The 13,075-nt window shown below is 26.3% G+C and overlaps 1 protein-coding gene across 5 annotated transcripts in view; it reads right to left on the bottom strand.

Moving 5' to 3' along the window:
• Window positions 1-13,075, bottom strand: part of LOC122717163 (aquaporin-like) — a 33,976-nt gene that overhangs the window by 14,744 nt on the left and 6,157 nt on the right. Inside the window, exons 3-6 of one of the 5 annotated variants that reach the window (XM_043940962.1) lie at window positions 8,695-8,882; window positions 7,854-7,997; window positions 7,119-7,556; window positions 6,229-6,709 (exon numbers count right to left, since the gene is read on the bottom strand). The exons of 3 other annotated variants lie outside the window; for them this stretch is intronic. In XM_043940962.1, the coding sequence (XP_043796897.1) occupies window positions 7,137-7,556; window positions 7,854-7,997; window positions 8,695-8,882 (752 nt within the window). In that variant the 3' untranslated portion in view covers window positions 6,229-6,709; window positions 7,119-7,136. Of the gene's footprint in view, window positions 1-5,437; window positions 5,629-6,228; window positions 6,710-7,118; window positions 7,557-7,853; window positions 7,998-8,694; window positions 8,883-13,075 lie in introns of those variants that run through there. One more of the 5 variants, XR_006347160.1, reaches the window with a different exon arrangement.

A 13,075-nucleotide genomic window follows, 5' to 3' on the forward strand; every position in this document is an offset into this window, starting at 1 on the left:
ACATTTTTATGGGCGATGATCTCTCAGTTTATCAATTATGTCAATTTTATCTTGTTCAGATTAATCAAGTTAATTGTATACAAATACAGTTGACTAATCGGGAAAGAAGTTGAATTATATAATTTGAAATTTTAGTTTTTTTCGTGAAAATAAAAATACTAGAGCAAAGAATTAAAATTAAAATATTGTTTCAGACGCGTTAAAAATTAATTACGATTTAAAATATTTCCTGTTTGAATAAGATTAATCGTGGCAGTTTAAATCTTAAAATAATAAAAGAAGTTGAAAAAAAAAACGAAAGTTAAAAATCTGATCGATATTAAAATAAAAGAATAATGTTGAACATTTCCTTAAAATTCAAGAAATTTCCCAGAACCTTAAAACCTTTTTCTATTTTTTTGATAATTCGAATACATTAATAAATTAAAATAATATTATGAGAAAATTTCCACTCATCTTTAATAATTCGGATAGGAGAAGTTTTATTGCAAAAAAGAACAGGAAGATGAAGATGATGTTAGTATCGTTATGGTCACCAATTGGAAAATTTTTCTAACTTTATGTCAATCGTTACATTGATATTCATTCTCTGTTTAAATTTATTTTAAACAAACTTATCTATCAGCAACTGTGTCATCACGAATGATAACGTTATTTCCATAATATTCGATAAACGTGGAAAATAAGTGAATAATCAGATCCAATCGAGACCGATGTTTTATAACCGATCGCATTTTATCTGCGATTTATTTTTATCTAAAACGAAAAAATATTGAGGAAAAAGCTATTCTAGATGTTATTACCTTATATGCATTTTCTATGAGCATTCTATATCGATAAAAAAATAGATCTAACTTAAAATAAAAACACTAGCTTAAATCTATTACTTTGATCATTTTTGAATTGTATTTCTCTTATATTTTTCATATTTATACCATAAAATATTATTTTCAAAATAATTTTTATATAAATAGAATAAATATTTAGATATATTTAAATAAAAAAAAATATTCATTATACAAATTAATTATATACAAAGAAAAACAATTGTAGTATATTAAAAACTATTCAACTTAAGATACCACATATTGGAAATCCGTAGCTTATATCAAATCGAAAAGCTAATAAAATTAATACCATCTAAAATCATGTAATGATCACGTGTTATTATTATCAATATTATTAGAGATATCAAAAATTAAAAAATTCAATTTTTTATTTTTCTATGAATCTTTAGGAATTCCAATTTTCCAGGAATCGTATTACTTTCGATAAGTTTTCTTTAAAGAGATAAATATATATATGTATATTCATTTTATTCGTGATAGCTCTGTCGATAAAAAAGAAAATTGAAACTGGAGTTTTGATTCAACTGAAAATCAAAGTAAAGTCGGTTACTTCGAATTTAAAACGAAGTTAATTTAGACGCACCTTTGACCTCTGAACTTCCACGATAACCAGAGAGGAACCGGTTTCAGAACGATACCACTTGCTCGATCGTAAAAAGAAAGTATAACGGTCGGTAGAAAATTGTGTGTACCATGGAGCAACATTGTTACGCAATCAAAAGTTTGATCGCGCGATGCTATCGAGCCTGCTTACATTCGGCCACGTGAGCAATTGGCAAATACTCGATTCTGTATACCAAGCGATATTTTATTTTCCTACTTTTCTTTTTTTTTTCTCTCTTGAATAGTTCGTTTCCTTTTTCTTTTCATTTTTCAAGTTGTTTATGAATTAACACTATTCTTGTTAAGAAGTTATGAATTTTGCGATCTAATATTTGTTAAAATATATTGTGGAATTTTTTCTTTTCTTTTTTTTTTTTTACAAAACTTAAAATTTTTTTAAATTCTTAATTTTTCTTTTTTTAAATTGTTTATTTGGAAAAAGAAAGAAAAAGATGATCTAGTTTTATTTTTATAAAGAAGTTATGAATTTTGTGGTTAATTAAATTTATTAAAGTGAAAAGAATTTTGATAAAATTTTTAATTCATATGGTTCATATAATTATGATATGTAATAAATAATAAATTTTTAATTCACATAATTATGATATGTAAATATATAAATTTAATTTAATTTAATTTAATAATTTTATTAAAATTAACTCTGTAACAAAGAATTTCAAAATGTTGAAATTATCGTTAAAAATTATGTACTTTTTTTTCCAGTCAATGATAATAATTTTTTTCTATTTCTATCTAAAAGAGATATTCTAAAATACTAAACGATCGAAATAAAAACATAAATAAAATTAAAAATCATACATTAATTCTACTATAAATAAAGCCAATATAGCATTATTCTAGTAAAAATTCGAAATTTTAATCGATATATGCATAAATTCTAATTTCATTATAAATAAAAATTTTTTTTGCCTTTTTGTTTTTCAGCTTCAACGATTAAAGAAAAATCAAACGATAAGAAGAAGCGTGTATAATTTAATTCGATAAATTATGTATTTCTAGTGAAATACATAAAACATTCTTGAAATAAAAATATAATACACGTACTCGCAAAGATACTTATTTCTTATGAAAATTTAATTATTCATCGATGTGCAATTTTGATCTGATGTTTCGCTAATGAAATATTTCAAGGTCATGGATTAATAAGAAAATGCAAATCGAACAAATTGAACTCGATCCATTACTTTATATAATCATATTATTGTTTTTTTACGATTGGTTTAATCGATCTTCGACATCTGTATCATATGTAATAAACAGACACCAATAATTACCACGGATGATTATGTTACCTTGATCAGATTTACGACCATAAATGAACATTCAACGATTCGAGTTTGAATAATATAATTTTGATTACGGAAAAATTATACAATTTTAAATTTAAAAATTTTGAAAAAAAAAAAAGAAAAAAAGAACATGGTTTATCATGATTTGGAATGGTAATCGTAAAATTATTTTTATTATATTTTTATATGTAATATTATATTATATTGTTTTGATTATTTTTTTCACATTTTATATCTGAATGCCATTGTTAGTTACAAAGTAGTCAGAAAATATGATTATCATGCTTTTCTCGTGTGATCACCAATTGTTAAATCAAATATGTATCACTTGTTAACATAAGTGTCAAAGTCTCAACGTCGAATGTACAAATGTATATGACTAATTGTGATAACAAAGTAAGATTAATCAACAGAATTTAATATCAAATAATTTAAAATTGTGGCATTTTTTTGTCATTATAATAATTAATTTTCACACAAATATAAGAAAACATTAATTAACATGTATCTTAAAATTATTCTTTCTTTTCAAAAAATGGAATCTTATATGTAAACACTGATGTAAAAATATGTTATATTATTTGAGGGATATGAAATAATGATATGAAAACAGCAAAGAGAAATTGAGAAATACTATATACTATTGAGAAATACTATATAGATAAACATAAAAAAAAAGTGAAAAATTGTATAGTAAAGAAGAAATTGAAAGTTAAAAAGAAAGCAATGTATAGATAAATTTTTTCTGGCATGAAATGTAAAAAAATTAATTTTCAGTTTTTTTTTAAAGTAAAACTGAAGTAACTTCTAATATTTTATGTAGAATTTAAACATATATAAAATATTTCGCTAAACTGAGAAAAATTTGTTTTGTTTTAATTATCTTTCAGATATCTGTTATTTATATAGATAGAGTTTCTGTATTTTTTTTCTGTAATTAGTCAGAAATTGACTAAATTGAAAATGAAACAAACTGTGGCAAGAATTTCGGATATTATTCGCGATTTTACTACGAACAGATATATAAATTGTCTTGAAAGTACAAAATGTGTAAAAATAGAACTTTAAAGAGCAAAACAAATTTCATTTCAAAATAAAATCTTCGTTCTGTCGTAAGTTAATAAAGTTCAATACATACACAAACCGAATCATAAGATACCATCGAAAAACAAACATATTATAAAAACATTATTATACCTACGATCAGTATCCATGCTTTGGTATTTCACTTCACAGTTTCAATTAAATAATTTATATTCTTCTTTCTTTTTTTCTCATCAACATTCATCGAATTTTTTTTTAATCAACTTTCAGTTATTTTTTTTAATCAAATAAAAGTTTATCATATATTATGATTCAATATTGTATTGACTTCTTTCTTTAGTTTACTTACTTTTTAAGCTTAGAATTTCAATAAGAACACACAAAATATTTATTATTTATATTTATTATATTTAATATACGATGTTTTTAATGCAAATAACAAAATGTTTCGATCAAAAGAAGCGAGTCACTGAACTGATGGCTAATTTAACCAAATCTAACCTACAAAACATGAATCTATTAGTCCATCTCGTAAATTTCTAATTTTTTTACTTTTACTCATATTTCGATCAATATTTGAAATATTTTTAAGAATAAATTGATAAGAAGAAATTTTTTCACACAAATTGTAAGAATACCATTAATTCAGTGACTTAAAACTAAGAAATCAGAATAATGACTGATATTTATCGTCCTATGAATTTGCACCTTATGCTCTATTCAAACCAAAGGAATAATCAAAACAAACGGGAATAAAGTGAAGTATATATATATATATATATATATGCATATAGAGTATTAAACAAAATTTTAAAATATTTATCCACTTAATAGATTTATCGCACAATATTATATATATTTAACACATAGAGTGTTACATAAGTTACATATATAGCCCACATTGAACTTTCCATTTAAATCATAGATGTCTCTATCAAATTATATATGGAGTACATCAATGATGGTGCACATGAAATAAATTAATATTTGTATGAAAATAAAATTCAATACTTTATAAATGACCTACTTTCTAATATTTTGAAATATTTCGCTATGCAAATTGCATATACTTTCTCCTTATATATAAATCAAAAATTAAAAATTTTAAGAAAACGATCGTTTTAAATATTTATTTTTTACTATGAATATCTATATCTATATTGTCAATCTATGAGTCACATATGAATCATATTATATCATATTAAATTTTGAATGAATCGCAACAATAAAGCAATTAAATATAATTTAATTTATTTAAAAATATTTCAAAAATAATTTAAACTTTTTTACCAATTTTTACAATTTCAAATTCAATTCTATAGTTAAATTCAAATAATATGAAATTTAAGTATACATTATAAATTAAAATTCATTTCATCACGCTCAAAATCGATATTATTTTCATATAATGTACAATTTACATGATAGAGACACATATTACACATCTAAAAATTCATCGTGTTTTCAATCTATCAAATATTAAAAAATTCTACATTACCTACAAAAATTTGAATTATCATAAAATTTGAATTATCATTATAAATAAATATATAGTACCATATCAACAATAAAGAAAGATTGAAAAACATTGATTATATAGATACAATTTGATTGATTTTATCCATGACTTACCTGAACGCAGATCGTTAGAGGACATGATCGCCAGAGCTGTATTCACACAGTCACTGTACACACTGACGCGCGGCCAGAGATCGAGAGATGACGATCGAGAAGTAACGATCGAGAATCGATTGAAAGGCACGATGGAGAAGCACAGTGCACTGCACCGTCACTCGTCCCGATTGTTTGTGAACGGGTACGATCGTACGCACTTTTATCGCCACGGCACGTGGTCGCTTCGACGAGTTGATTCAGTGGCTAACCTCTCTCACTCCACGTAACCGCCCCACCATCATTTCGTTTACTCGCGTGCGTGGTAGCGTCAGCGCGCGCGCATTATCACGTCGTTTATTTTTGAATGCCAAATAAAGCGAGGTTATTTTTGCCGCGTACAACAAACCCGAAACTGTAAACAATTTAGATGCACCATCTGCGGGAGGATCGGTGAACCGTGGAAAAGAAATTCGCGGGAATATAGTAGGTGGTTTTCAATTTCAATTTTTGGAGAAAAAAAATTTTATTAAAAATTTAATATAGATAGAATAGGTTAGACTTGGAATTGATAATATTAGACGCTTAAATATAAATATTAGAGTATAGTAAATACATAGAAATGTATATAATAAAAATTTGAAATTTGAAAAGCTTATAATCCTAGTTAAAAGTTCTAACCTCTAAAATTTTTTCCATTTTTATGAAATGAATATAGAATAGATCATTGTAAAATATTGAAACAATGAGAAAACAGGATAAGTGATAAAAACATACAATCGATTTTTTAAAATGTATCAAATTTATTTATTTCTATCTTCATGTCCAAAAACACGAGATCGCGATTTTAATAAAAAGGAAAATATATCGAAGAATTCTGAAAAAATTCATCACTAAGAGAATATTATAATGAAATATATTGTACAAATCATAGTTCCGTTTATCGATGATTTATCTTAAATATTATATACATAATATTTTCTTTCAAAAAAATATTTTACAATTTTTAATCGCTCTGCCATTCATACTACTTTTTGGTATTCTTTCGTCGAAATCGTATTATTCATTGATTCGCACATAATCTGAATTTCACGATTAATTTTACATGTAACAAGTTTTCGTGAGAAAAGAGAATATAAGAAAAAACAGCGATGGAAAGAGAAAAAAATCAGTCTACGCAACCAAGAACTCCTTCTCGAGACTATTTCAATCCTTCACTTCCGCTTTGTGCAATACGATTAAGATTTCTCGTTCGAATTGCGAACATGGACTATCGAAATGCGATTTTGCTCGCTAAAAGTAAAATGATAGTCGATTAACGTAGCTATTTTCACATTTCTCTTCCTTGGTTTCGGTGAAATAAATTGAATAAAGTTATAAATAAAAAGAATGAAAGAAATTTCTTGTATAAAGAAGAAAATAGAATAGAAGAAATTGTATAAAACTTATATGAGTCAACGTTTTCAAGATCATATTAGAATTCTGAAATTATTAATAGACTTGATTTTAGATCCGTAGAAATAACATGTGATTTTTTAATATTGAAAATTAAAAAATGAAAATAGAAATAATAAAAAAATATTAGATAAGATATTTTAACCAAGGAAATGAAAATCTGCGTCATCTTTAAATTAAAAATAATTCTAATTTACGAAAAGAAAATAGGATTGCACAATATTTACCTATTTTCATCTCTACCTACCATTATTACTCTTTGTTCCTATTCTCTTTGTTCAAAATCAGTCTCGGTTCTCTTGTGTAGAAATATATATCGATATATCAGCGACGCCACAATTGCGCCACAGATTGGTCCTAACCAGTAGACCCAATGATTTCTCCAATAGCCATTCCATATGGCTGGGCCCAATGTCCTTGCTGGATTCAGGCTGCATCCGGTATAGGGGATAAAAATTAAGCAAAGTACCGTAATACAGAAACCAAATCTTATGGGCACCGAATCTGTGTTCTTTGAATTCCTATCGTCCCATAAACCACATGCGAATAAAACCAAAATCAAGGTTGCTAAGAATTCTGCCATTATACCCTGAAATATGTTCAGATTTTTGTGGATGTCGGTCATGCAGAAGGACGATGCTGTGTCTGGAGTAGTGGTGTACATTAGATTCACTGGAGTTATCACCTGGTGAGAAGAAAAAAGTGTGAAATAGGCAAATGTCTAGATTACATCATTAAGAATCAAACAATGAAATAAATTTTTAATGTGAAATAATAATTATTTTTACTATAATGATACAAATGAGAATGTAAAATATATAAAAAAAAAAGAAAAAAGAATAGAAAATAAAGCATGTAAAATTTTGAAATAAAATAAATTAAAATATATGATGAATATTATACAAAAATATATAAATAGGAGAAAAATAATAAATTTAAAAAATAAAATATTAAAGTATTGATCTTTAATATAACGTTTTACCTTAAGAAGACCATAGCCTAACACTCCACCAATACATTGGGCAATAATATACAAGATTGACATATATAAAGATTTTTTCCCTAAGATCAGTGCTGCTATTGTTATAGAGGGATTTATGTGTGCACCACTGATATGTCCAATGCTCTGTGAAAAATAAAATATAAAAGTGGAAGGAATATAAAATATATTTAAAATAAAAAAGCATTTATGAAGGAATTTTATAATCGAAAAGATCTCTAAAATTTAAAAATAGAATAAAATAGAGCTTTGAGAGAAAAAAGAGATTGTACATGATTGAAATGGAATTAGGCTGCCGGAAATTTAAAAATAGAATTTCAATTTAATCATTGACCTTTTGATTTTCTGTTTAGATAGGCTTGATTAGCAATTGTAAATAGACGATGAGTTTTAGAAGTATCAAACAGGAAAGTCGAATTGAATCAACCTATCTGAACTTCATTAACATTATTTCTCGTCCAACGAAACGAAAATTTAAACTAACATTGAATTAATTATAATCAAATCTTATGCGCCATACAAATTCTGAACAGATATCAAAAACTGTTAATTAGAACATTATGAAAGATTAAAATTATTAATATTTTTCTGCTCTAGTTCTATTTTAAATTAGATTCTTTTCATTTAAATTTATTAAATATTTTCTTAAATATTTCTCTTATTAAAATTCATTTATATCTTCCAGAATATAAAGAAAATTCAATGAAATTTTAAATCATAAACTCCAAAATACAATTAGAAAGTTAAAAACAAAATTCATCTTTTCTTATCCAAAAAAACAACAATCTAAAATAATATAGGATCATTTTTCAAGACTTCTCACCTGTATAGCTATCAAGACAGCTAGTCCAAATGTTAAAGAGATTTGTAATACTGAAGGATTAATCCCCAAACTCCCAATGCAGCCTGCACATCCTATAAATACCAAAATGGCGGTGCCAATTGTTTCACTAAGGGCAATGGTAAATATTTCCCAACCGCTGACAGTTTCATCTGTCAAACTGTTCAAGCCTGGAACGAATAGAAAAAAAAAAAAAAACAAATCTATGATTTTCTAAATTCAAAAGTTGAATTCGATCTTGCTATAAAAAAATTCTTGTGAAGAAAATTTGATGCATCGTTATTGCCTAAAATATTGCAAATGAAATATTTTAATTATAGAAAAAATATTACATTTTCGAACAAACGATCATTTTTAAAAAAGATAGATTTCTTTCAAAACGCGTACAAAAATTTCATAAATTACATAATAATCGTATGTTTTCTTAAAATTCAAGAATATACTTTTGCATAAAAAATACAAAGAAGCGTATTTGAATACAATAATAAATTATTTTGTTAATCAAATTTATCGGCAAAAGAATAATAAATTCGTAAAATCATTTTCTTCATTTTCAATTTAGAATCCTAAAGAACTTTTTCGCGATTGCATATGAGAACACGAGTTACATAATATATCACTTCGCTAAGAGTTCATGCGTCAAAGAGAATGAATTTTCCTTAACGCACGTGAAATTGAACGGTTCGAATAACTGTGAAAAATTATAAAACCAATTGCAGCCATATCTGCGCGAAAGGATGAATTTCCATTTAAATTTTCACCGCGCGATATAACACACGTCTAGATCTCCCAGTTAGGGAGATTGGACGAAACGGCTTAGGAACATGGTAATGGGAGTGGTGGCCGATATCGTTGGCGCCAAAGTAAACAGAGGCTTCGGTGGAATACAGATGTCAAGGAGATGGCTATTGGTCGAAGAAAGAGGTTTAACGAAGGGACACGCGGTGAATACATAATGAAGAAACCGCGGCAGGAGAAAGGTGGAACATTAGAGGAGCCGCCGTGGCTTGATATTCGAGCCGAGGTGGAATAATGCTCGCAAGCACGTGCGAGATTTTCGTGGCGCACGGCAGATCCACGCTCGATCGGCTGCAATTTTCTTAATTACGTCGGCAGCCCCTCCCCGTCTCATTAAGGTAACCGTGGACGTGCACGATCGATGCCGTTTCCAGATGGAATTGCCCCTGGATCATGCGAAATTTCCTCTTTGCACCACTTGCTCTATTATCTAGAATCCTGTAGGGTAGGGCATTAGACGAGGGTGGAAATGAGGTCTCTAGAAATTTATTCGCTATTCTGCTATTAGAATTGTTGTTTATATGTTAAATTTAAAATCATCCTATATATGAAATCTTATATATATATATATATATATATATATATATATATATATTTTGTAAAAAATGTAATAAGGATTAATTTACCTTTGGTTTTGCTAAAAAATTATATTTTAAATTTATTTGAACATCTTGAGTTATGTTATTTTTAGGATATTTTGTAAATCTTGTATTTATGTAAGACTGTTGAGGATTTTTGATTTGACATAAAAGTTCTAAATCTGTTTGTATCTTGAATTAATTTATTTTGAAGAATTCTGTATTTGAAATCCTAGATTTGTAAAAAGATGTTGAGAATATGTGTATATGATACTATGTGTATATGAAACTATGTGCTTATAAGAGAATCTAACTTACCTTTCAACAATATACAATCTTGAATCACTTTTGTATCATCCTGTATATGAAATTACACCTATAAAAATGATTAAAAATTTTGCAGAAATTTTAACTCTGATTAGAACAAATTATTCAAAATCAAATATATCTGAAAGTGGAAAAAGAATTAGATTTTTTATATTTAAAATTCATGGATCCAATATGATTATGTATAGATATATAAACTTGCAGAATGACAGTAAGTATTGTAGAAATTTATCATTTCTTAAAAAAATCTCTTACGATTAGAAAAATAAATAGTTTTAAAAGAAAAAATTAAAAAATTTTTCAAAATAAATGAATAATTAAAAAATTATATTTTTATAATCAATATGTATTTTTTCGATAAGCGATATAGCAAGAATTGTATACTTTTATTTAACAATATCCAAGCCTGATTATAAGTATTTCTGTTCCATTTATCGCAATGAGCTACTAATCTCGGGTCACTATTACGTATACATATATTAAAAATGATAAAATAATGTTATCAATGATGAAGAAATCAATAGCATAGGTCATATTTTTGAATGGATAAATGTGAAATATAGAATCTAAGATTTTTCATTCACAATATTTATAACATAATTATTATAAAAATTATATTAACATTGAATATATTTTACTAAATTCTTTTTTTCATTCAATTTCGTTTCTGATATATTGAATAAAACAAGTTGATATAATTAATGATAAAAAAAGTTATTTATATTTTTCAAGTAGCATGTAAAATATATATAAACTTCTAAATTTTTTAGTTCTATAGTTTATGAGAAAAGTAGATTTTAACAAATTTTCCTGGAACATTAAACATGAATCATTGTTAAATATATTTCTTAAGTATCTTGTTAAGTAATTTTCAGCATCTTCAACAATATTACGATAAATGAATTATTCTATGTATTCAGCCAAATCATCCATATAATTTCTGAAAATATATTTAACGAATCATTTTGTATACTTTAATAAATCAACTTTGAGTTTATCTTTTAAGATATATGAAAAAAATCACTAAAAAAAATCTATCATCATTAAGACAAAAATTTATATTTTAAAAAGCTGTAATAAAAAAATCGCAATTTTGGTTAGAAATTTCGAAACTCGTTGACAATTTTCAGATAACCCAATTTTATCCACAGATTCTCTCGCGTGCATAGTTAGACATAGGATATGCGGAAACACGTTTGGCCCAGAATTACGTAGAGTTCTCGTGATTAACCGTATACCGGCCGGATATAATTAGAAGGCAACATGTGTCACGCACAATTTCCATTAACGTCCCATCGAGAGTGACAGCGATCACTCATTGGCGTTTACCTCGGCTTTCAGGTTTGATTCCATATTGACAAAAGCCTAATTATTGGAAGACCCTAATATTATTCAAGTCTATAGAAATTCACTAACTTTTATACATTTTTTATATAAAAATAGAGTATACATTCTTTATATAAAAATATAATAGGTTATATTATGTATATTTGTATATTAGGTTATGTATATATGTATACTTTATTCAAATTGTAAAAAAGAATAATTTGATGAGAAATAAGTTTAAATTGATAATATATAAAGTAAGAAAAAAACTTTTTAAATTTATGATATATGTATATAAATTTTTTATATGTAAAAAAATTTTTTATATTAAAAAAGAAAAACATTTAATAATATGAAAATCAAAATACATAGGAATGAAGATCAATCAAAATGTTCTGATGTAACATTTAAACTGAATGTAATAGTTTATTAATGTTGTAAAATATCTTTAATATATGTTTAAGTTATTACTTTTTTATGTAACAAGAATTTTCTTGTTACATAAAAATATAAAGTAATGTGAATTGCTTGAAATAGCAATTAGGAAACTTTTTTCACAACATGATACAAATTTTATTATAATTTCTTTAAGAATGAGGAAGTTTCAGAAAATTATATATAGCTAATAGTAAATTGAAATTTTTGTTTCATAAGACTATTTATATAGAAGTTCGTTGATGATATCTGAGTTTCATAATTGCGAGTAGAATTATAAGAAGTTTAGGTGGTACCTGTAATTATGATGAAAGTTACTTGCTCATAATTAGAAAACATGACTTAGAAAAGTGAAAGGATCATCATTTACCTTTCGAACTCGATAAAAAATCCACGTTCTCCTTATTTCCTATATCAATTACAATTTATAATGCTACTCTACACGCCATCTACTTATAATGAAAAGAATTATCAATCACTCAATCGCCTGGCTCGATAAAGAAGAAAATGATTATGTCGATGAAAAATCTTGATAAAAAGTCTGATAAATCGATATTTCACCATATAAAAAATGTACTTAATTTATCTGAAATAGAATGAAATTTTTTCTTTCGTTCTTTCGTAAATTAGAAATTTTTTCCAATTTTTCTTAATATACACTTGTAATGCAGCGTCATAAACTCGAAGAAAGTACATCACGATTTCTCGATATAACTAAAACCGAAACAATAGAGTCCCTCTCGAATTAATAGCGTGTCGAGAGACTAGAGTAGAAAGCGCGCATGGAATTAATTTCTGTCTCGCCGCAGTTTAGTCGCTGCCTGGTTCATATAGCACACGATTCGATGAGAGCACGCGCAAAAGCTCCCTAAGATCGAGGACTACTTCTTGCTCGAGCG

The sequence above is a fragment of the Apis laboriosa genome, unplaced genomic scaffold (assembly GCF_014066325.1).
Source record: "Apis laboriosa isolate Shangri-la unplaced genomic scaffold, ASM1406632v1 scaffold4_cov146, whole genome shotgun sequence".
Classification (NCBI taxonomy): Eukaryota; Metazoa; Arthropoda; class Insecta; order Hymenoptera; family Apidae; genus Apis; species Apis laboriosa.